At 48.7% G+C, this 8,109-nt stretch overlaps 1 protein-coding gene across 2 annotated transcripts; it reads left to right on the top strand.

Annotated features, from left to right (window-relative positions):
* The first annotated feature begins 6 nt into the window (after window positions 1-6).
* On the top strand, window positions 7-6,611 carry LOC123072056 (protein ESSENTIAL FOR POTEXVIRUS ACCUMULATION 1). 2 transcript variants are annotated; one of them, XM_044495616.1, is made up of 10 exons: window positions 7-105; window positions 258-329; window positions 664-734; window positions 874-1,719; window positions 1,825-1,918; window positions 2,014-2,841; window positions 2,948-4,768; window positions 4,862-5,144; window positions 5,505-5,656; window positions 5,979-6,611. In XM_044495616.1, exons 1-10 carry the CDS (start codon window positions 63-65, stop codon window positions 6,296-6,298), a joined length of 4,530 nt encoding a protein of 1,509 aa, XP_044351551.1. In that variant the 5' UTR covers window positions 7-62; the 3' UTR covers window positions 6,299-6,611. The 2 variants fall into 2 exon arrangements, with proteins under 2 accessions (XP_044351551.1, XP_044351550.1); XM_044495615.1 differs by having other exon boundaries at window positions 2,948-5,144.
* Window positions 6,612-8,109: the final 1,498 nt, after the last annotated feature.

Genomic DNA, 8,109 nt, shown 5'->3' with positions numbered 1-8,109 from the left:
GCCGCCGCCGCCGCCAGCCCGAAACCCTAGCTCCCTCCCTCCCTCGCGCGCTCGGATCCGCCATGGCCGAGAGGAAGCTGGATCGATTCGCGGCGCTCGGGAAAGGTGAGCCCCTCCCGATCCGCCGCTCTCCCTGGCCTGCGGGCGGGGAGATCCGATCTGTCCCGCCCGCCCGTCGGTTGGCCTGGTTAGCGTATGGGTAGATCTGTGTGGTTGGCTGGCGCGCGCCCCTGATTTGATGTGTGCTTGTTTCGCAGATGCCCTCTCGCTCGGGATCGACGAGGATAGGTCCACCGCCGCCGCCATGGGTTTCGTCGACGATCCCAAAGGTCCGTACCCTCGTTTCTCCCGGGAACCACATCAGTGTTGCTTCGGCTCTCTTTTTTTGTTGTTCTTATTAGCTGCTGAGGGGTTACCATGGCACGTAGGTTGTTTTTTGCTCTACTGTCTGTAGGATTTGGCTTATGGGAAATGGAATGGTTGCTGATAGTGTGTTTGCGTGTGTGCACGTGTGGACCTTGCGTTCGTGCGTGCGACTGTGTGCTTGCTTGCCTTTGGGGTGGCAGTCTGAGTTTGCGTGTGAGCTGTTATTGAGTACGTGTTTGATGGGTAATAGCATGGTTTTACTGAGTCGTTGACCTTGAAAATCTATTGCTCTTGCAGATCAGCAGCACCTGGAGAACATCATTCCTCTGTCCCCTCAGTGGCTTTATGCCAAACCAAGCGATGCCAAGGTTGGTCACTGGTGTCCTATTTCTGTATCCATTCAGATGTGTGGGTGTAATAAGGAGTTTTAAGTCAGTGTTATTTACCTAGGGTGTTACTGGGTGCTGTTACAAGCATGTATTAACTGTGCAGAACACCTGTTTGCAGATTTCAGCGCCTCATGGGTCCTTGCTTGAGCCTTCTGAGAAAGATGGGAGGATGCTTGAAGGCTCTGGGGCTAAGAAAGAGCGCCGCCGGAATGCATTTGATGCTGGTTGGCTTGATGAGGAGAGGGAGACGAGCTTACTTGGGAGGAGGGATCACAAGAAGGAAGTGGACCGGGAACTGGAGAACCGTAAAAACGATCGCCGATCTGACAATGTTTCTGCAAGGGACAACAACGATTCACGGGCAGCTCCTACATCTGGAAGGTGGGATGATGGCTCCACCCGAAATTCAGGGAATGAAGGTAGGCGTGATGGAAAATGGTCATTAAGATGGGGACCTGACGACAAGGAGAAGGACTCGAAACCAGAAAAGAAGATGGATGCAGAAAAGGATGAACCTCATGGTGAGAAACATACACTTCCTGTAAGGCTGCTACCTGAGTCAGACTCCCGTGATAAATGGAGACCTCGTCACCGGCAGGAGACTCAGACCAGTGGTACCGCGACATACCGTGCTGCTCCAGGATTTGGATTGGAGAAAGGACGTGTGAAGGAATCGAATGTTGGTTTTGCCCCTGGAAGAGGCAGGGCAAACCCCAACTCAGTTCCATCCTTCAGCCGTCCATCATCTGCTGGGCCAATTGGTGCTCCACCTGTGTATGGGAGGCGTGCGGCAACTGCTGGTGCTTTTCGCTACCCAAGGGGTAAACTTCTTGACATATACAGGCAACAAAAGGTTGTGCAGTCATTTGAAGATGGCCGACGGATGCTGGAAGAAGTTCCTCCCATAACACTCTCTACTTCTGTTAAGCCACTAGCCTTTGTCACCCCTGATAACAATGAAGAGGTAACACTTTAGCGATGCCCTTCATGGTTTCTTTTAAAGTGGCTGTTCACCTATTCATTTTTATCACTACTACCCAGTTTATTTATCCGTTTGTGTGCTGTACAGGCTGTTTTGGAAGATATTAGGAAAGGCAGGGTCACCAGCAGTGAAGCGACGAATACAACTGCACTCCAAAAGGAGAGAAACAAAGATCTTGAAGGTACGCACATCATGGGATGCATATATTACTGCCTGTCATATGATTCTTCTGTTCCTTTGCGTAAATCTGATATAACAATTATTATTCCAATCCAGCTTTTGGTATTGATGCCAACAAGGATAAAAGTGCTGAAGCATTTAGCGGGTTAAGTCATGAAGGATCTGCTGCCTTGATATCAGAGAAGGACCCCTTCTACAATGAAGGGATGTTCGCAGGTGGTATTACAGGCCCACCAAAGAAGCCTACCGAGGAAAATGCTCCCAGTCACCCACATGGACTTTCTGGCATCAGGGAAGACACAAAGTTTAATGAGGTCAAGCCAAGTGCTGATATCGATCCTAGCACTAAGTTACATGATGATTCAAATGCTCAGTTCAATGTAAATGTTGACTATCCTACTGGCCAGGCTAGTTACACTGAAACAAAAGCTGGTGGCCAGGATAGTTACCCAGAGGAGTTGACCCTATACTATCTGGATCCCCAAGGAGGTGTGCAGGGTCCATTTATGGGTACTGATATAGTCTCCTGGTATGAAGATGGATATTTCGGATTGGAGCTACCTGTGCGTCTAGCTCAGGCTCCAGATGATGCTCCATTTCGCCCACTATCTGACCTCATGCCGTACCTTGGACATAAGCCCCAATCTCTCCCACCTGCATCCCGTGGTGGAAGTGCTGAATCTCCGGATTCTGTACATAACAATTTTGAAGATGCGCTTCCTACTTCTGGTTCTTTTGGGAAGAGTGATCAGACATCTAAGGCAGACTCTGGAAATTATGCAGCCAATCCTACAAGAGGTGACCAGGAAGCACCGGTACAATCACGTACTGGTTGGTTCCCCTCAGTTGAAGCACAAAAGACTGAAGCAAACCCAGATATTCGTCAGCAGCGCATTCCTGTAACTGTGACTCAGGATGCTGAAGGTTAGTTTCTTTTCTTTTCAGTTATATAGTGTTTTTCTTCACATTCTCTTGGTCTATCCATGTCTGAAACTCTGAATGCTCACATTCTTTTCTGTACTTGCTACAGAAGTGTTGTACACCGGGAGGCCTACCAGTGGCATGGGTCAATCTCGACCAGATTTTGATAATGACCGTGCAGATTTCCAATTGACATCACTGGATTCCCGTTCTGGGGTGGGGGAAGCTAATTTGCCCAAGCAGGATGCCCCTAGAGAGAATGAACTCAGCCCTCTTGGTTTGCTTTGGTCTGAGCTGGAAGGGATGCATCCAAAGCAGCCTCTCTCATCAAATGTGCTTGGTATAAATGAGCGGAGGAATCCCAAACCGACAGCTCCCAAGGACATTCCACCTGCAAATATCAGGCATGGGCCGCTTAGCCGGATGAATGAAGCCCCTGTTGTGCGTGATGAGTGGCCTGCTAACCTTGGACGGCTGGACAGCATCAATGATGCCAACATGTCAGGGCTAATTTCCCAGGTTGAACCTGAGCTAGGTCATCTGAATTATGAGGAGCAAATGCTACTTACACAGATTCGAAGGGAGCAACTGCAGCAGGAACAAATGATGGGTCGTAACAATCTGGAATTTCCTGGACAATTTGCAGGGCAGGTGTTTGATTCATTGCACCAACACAGACAGTCCATCAATCCACCGGCTCCTGAGGTGGAGCACCTTTTGAGAGTCCAGTTTGAACTTGAACACCAGCAGCGACGCCAACAGCTTCAGCAGGAGCAGCACCGCCAGCAGCTTCAGCAAGAGCAGCACCAGAGGCAGCTTCAGCAGGAGCAACACCAAAGGCAGCTGCAGCAGCGCCAAGCCCAGCTGCTGCAACAGCAACAGCAGCAACAACAGCAGCTGATTCTTGAACAAATGTTGCAGCAGCAGTTGCAGAGTTCAAACTTCGGACAAGCTAACATGGTCGATCAAGTGTTACTCCGGGAACAGTTATTGAATGACTTGCATCATCAACCCCATCATTTTCAAAGGCAGCATGATGCAGCTATTGAACAACTCATTCAAGCAAAATTTGGGCATGGCCATCATAGGGAGCAACACAATGATATGTTAGATGTTCTCTCACGTTCAAACCAGAGGCAGGCGCTTCCTTTGGAGCAGCAAATTCTTTTAGGGCTGCACCATGATCAGCTCCAAACACAACAATTGGCCAATGCTATAAGACAACATGCGGGCAGGGAGGAAGAACGGCATTTAAGTGGGGGCTGGCCAATGGATGATCCTAGCCAATTTATCCGCACAGGAACTAGTCCAAATCAAAGCCATGCCTCCAGACTTGGTCAATTTGATCTTCTGCAGTCCCTTCAGAGGTCGTCATCTGTGGAGCATCATGACCATCTCGATCGAAGCCTATCTATGCATGAACGATTGCATAGGGGAGGTCAAGGTATGCACTCCCTTGAGCGGTCTGGCTCTTTGCCTGGTGGTGCTCCTTTATCAAATCCTGATGTTGTAAATGCCCTAGCACGTCATCATGGCCTTGGTCAGATGGAAACACATGGTGATCTATATTCTGCAGGCCAGATGCCTATGCATGCTTCAGGGGTTCATCCCCAGCAACACAGGCTGCAGGAGCAGCTGTCAGGTTCTCACATGGGAAGGCTGGAAAGGAACTGGTCAGATGCCAATGGGCAATTGCAAAATAGCCTGATGGAAGCTTCACGCATCAACCAGTTGCAAATTGAAGCAGAGAAGCAGAGGAGGAATGTGGAAATGAACCTTCCCATAGACAACCCACATGCATGGGCATCCCTTATGAACAATGAGAGGAACCCAGAAGCTGAATTGAGTGATATGATTCATCAAAAACTGGTTCTTCAAGCACAGCAATCTCGTGGTTTCCCTGATGTTCCGGCGACGGCATCATTTGGACGTAAAGAGCCTTCTTCACTCTTTGCACAGCCTGCTGCAGATAACCCTTTAAGATCATCTGTTGACAGGTTGTCTTTTGATGATCCACTTGCAGAAAGGTCACATTTCTCAAAAATGGGGCACTTGGGACAGGATGGACCAACTACTCTAGATATTTTACCGAACAATATTGAGATGAACCGGAAACTCGGCCTTAGATCAAGCTCTGCGACAATGCTTGATATGCAAAGGGGAGAATTCCCAGATGTGATGGGTGGCAGTGCATCAACTAATCAATTGGTTGGGAATGCCAATGATGTAGCCAGGAGGAAAAGGCAGGGTTCTAGTGCAAACTTGGCAGTGGAGGACACTGATTTTTCTGAAGCGGTCAGCAACTGGTACTTTTCTTAACTTTGCATCCGCACTCCTATTTTCATTATCATTTTGAAGCCACACAACGAACTTTCCCTACCGATATATAGTTTCTACAAATATACAGTATCATACTTTATTTGCAAACCCATCCAAGTTCTGATATCTAGGCTCTCCATGTCTTATAGACAAAGATTTGTGTTCCTTCAGTACTCTGTTCATATATATACATGCCATGTTCTTTATTATGTTCACTTTTCCAGAGTCGATTAGGTATTTTACTTGTCCAAGTTGTTATTGTCAGTTTACACATAGTGGTGCATGTGGACACACAGTTGGTTCTCTAGTACAAGGCTCAATCAAGTTTTTTTCTTTTCAATATGCAGGGTTGATACTGGCATCCCAAAGGGAAGCTCCCATTCCCTGTTAAAGCGCACAGCAAACCCACACGCTGCTACCTCGCAGGCAACGTCAACGGATCTGTCTTCAGCCATTAGGTCCAAGAAGGCAGGCCATGCTTCTTCTGCATCTTCTGATGGTACGCCATGTTCAACCTCACTGTGTGGTTTTCTTCTCATGCGGAACGTATGTGTTCTTTTTTCAGTGAAACTCTTATATCCGCAGTCATATTAATGTTAAGTCCAATAATATCCATGCGTAGCTAATTGAATTAACTGAAGACCATTTCGCTTTCGATGGATAGTAAAAAGGAAGGATATAGGCCAGTTTCAGCCACCTGAACATTCATTTATATATAGCTGCAAATGTTCCGCTTACTGACTTGAGGATTCTACAAAAGGGTGTAGGATTTATACCATTTTATGGTTTCCGACCTCTGATATTGTAATCTTGTTGTGCAGAGCATAAGATGGAATCTGGAGTCACCTCAGCAGCCCACGCCGTTGAAGCCACTGCTTCAGCCAACAAAGAGGCAGGGTCGTTCGGCATCCCACCGAGCAGCAATCAGGACGCCTCTGGTCCTTCGTTCAGTGAAATGCTCAAGAGCACAAAGAAGCCCCCCTTGCAGTATGACGCCTCTGAATCCGCCGACGGTGGCCCTGGCGGCAAGGGCACTAAGAAGAAAGCAAAGAAAGGAAAGCAGATCGACCCTTCGCTTCTGGGCTTCAAGGTCCACAGCAACCGCATCTTGATGGGCGAGATCCACCGCCCCGACGACTAACATGCTTGTGTCGTGCCATTTTGTGTACATGCTCACCTCTGTAGACTCTGCACATGTTTTTTGGTAACATTCCTTCCTGTGGAGGCCATGGCCCCCCTTTTGTTCTTTCCCATTAGCCTTAGGATACCCCAGATCAGCCAGAATGTCAAGTTGAAATTAGGAGGGAGTGCTTTTTTTGGTGTGTACCTGCGCCCTCGAGTTTATACAGGATACATGAATCTGTACAGGACGCCGGAATCATGGGCATGTATGTCAGTGATCTCCTTGTACAGTGCAAGGAAGTATCATCTTAATTCCTCAGGCCATTTCTTTCCCTCCCTGATTGAACAAGCCTAGCTTCCTTATTATGTTTTTAAGGTTAGAGGATATACATAGCAGCCGGAAACGTGGCATTATCCAGTCATAGTTTAATGTAAGTCTCAGTACTGGTTTCTCGAGCTGTAGGACTAACCAGAGGATTATGAAGTCAGACATGGAATCCTAAACGAACATGGTCAGATTAGGTTGTTGTTGCTATTTCAGCAATGTCAGTTTGCCTTGTTTGTGCATAGGAATGCAAATGGGGATTTGAGTTGATTGTAAAATCTCATTCTTTTGAATCGAAATGAACGACTAGTGTCATGGAAGAAAATAATCTTATTATTCTATTTCTTCTTCTACGTTCTTGTGAAAACCAAAAAGGCCCTGAAAAACGACAGTTTAGCAGCTCTCCACAAACCCCATCATGGCATCCATCGTTTTCCCCAGGTGATTTGGGCGCATATGCTCAGCAGGGAGTCGTGTCATGCATGCAGATCGAGCACATGCGTGCACGCCGGGACAGAATTGGTATCGCGCTGTTCCCACATGGCCTACATTGGAAACTAGCAACTCGCTCAACTGAAGCGCAGAAACGGCATAGTCTATCCTACCTACCCATCCCGTCTCAGGTGCAGGGATCTCAACGGTGAAGGGAGAGACCGGCAGCAGCAGCAGGGCCATGTTGCCGCGGCGAGAGAAAAATGCGAGCCAGATTGGATCTATTCATTTATCTGACCCAACCCAGCGGTGGTGCCGCCTGCCGGCCATGTTCCTCCCCTCTTCGGGTGAGAGTGAGGGAGGGAGGGAAGAGGACAGGACAGACATTCCACCAGCACCCATCCCCTTGTACAGCGGAGAAGATAAAAATGGAAGTCATCCGGCCGGGACGCGAAATCTGCACGGTGATGGGCTGCTCTAATTTTGTGGCGTGGGTGGCGTGGCTGACACTAGATTCCAATCTTGTCCCTCTGGGGAGGAGAGGAGAGCCAACCAAGTGACGATACAATTTTATGCAGGTTCGTTTTGCAACAATTTTGCGGAACAGGGTTATATGCAAGACGCTCTCAGGTGTAATCTCTTGCGGGAAACAATAAGAACTTCGGCGTATTGGTTGTTGGTGCTAACAGGTTTTTGCCCCACGGCACATGTTTGGACATCGCACCTCTGCAGCCCCAGCTCGCCTATCCCCTTTCCCGCCCCCTTCTCTGCTTTTAATTGTTGCCGATTGTTGTCAGGAGACCTGTACCGAATATTCCGTCAAGTCCTTAATGAAAAGGGCCGAGAGCCCGGTTGGAAAAGAACTTCGGCGTACGGAGATTTGGAGGTGATGGCAGGGAGGTCTGGCCACGGGATTCGTCTCATGAGGGTGCCCCCCCCCCCAGCATCAATGGCAGCGGGCCCAGCTCGGGTTCCAGATCTACCACCTCCACCGCTGGTGATCGATGCGGCGTTGTCGGAGGCGTGGGCGGAGATGGAGTGCGTGGTGAGGGGCAAGTTCCCCGACCCAGCGG

This window comes from Triticum aestivum, chromosome 3B (genome assembly GCF_018294505.1).
Source record: "Triticum aestivum cultivar Chinese Spring chromosome 3B, IWGSC CS RefSeq v2.1, whole genome shotgun sequence".
Lineage (NCBI taxonomy): Eukaryota > Viridiplantae > Streptophyta > Magnoliopsida > Poales > Poaceae > Triticum > Triticum aestivum.
Note: the sequence above shows the minus strand (reverse complement) of the source record. Positions and strands in the feature narration are given on the sequence as shown.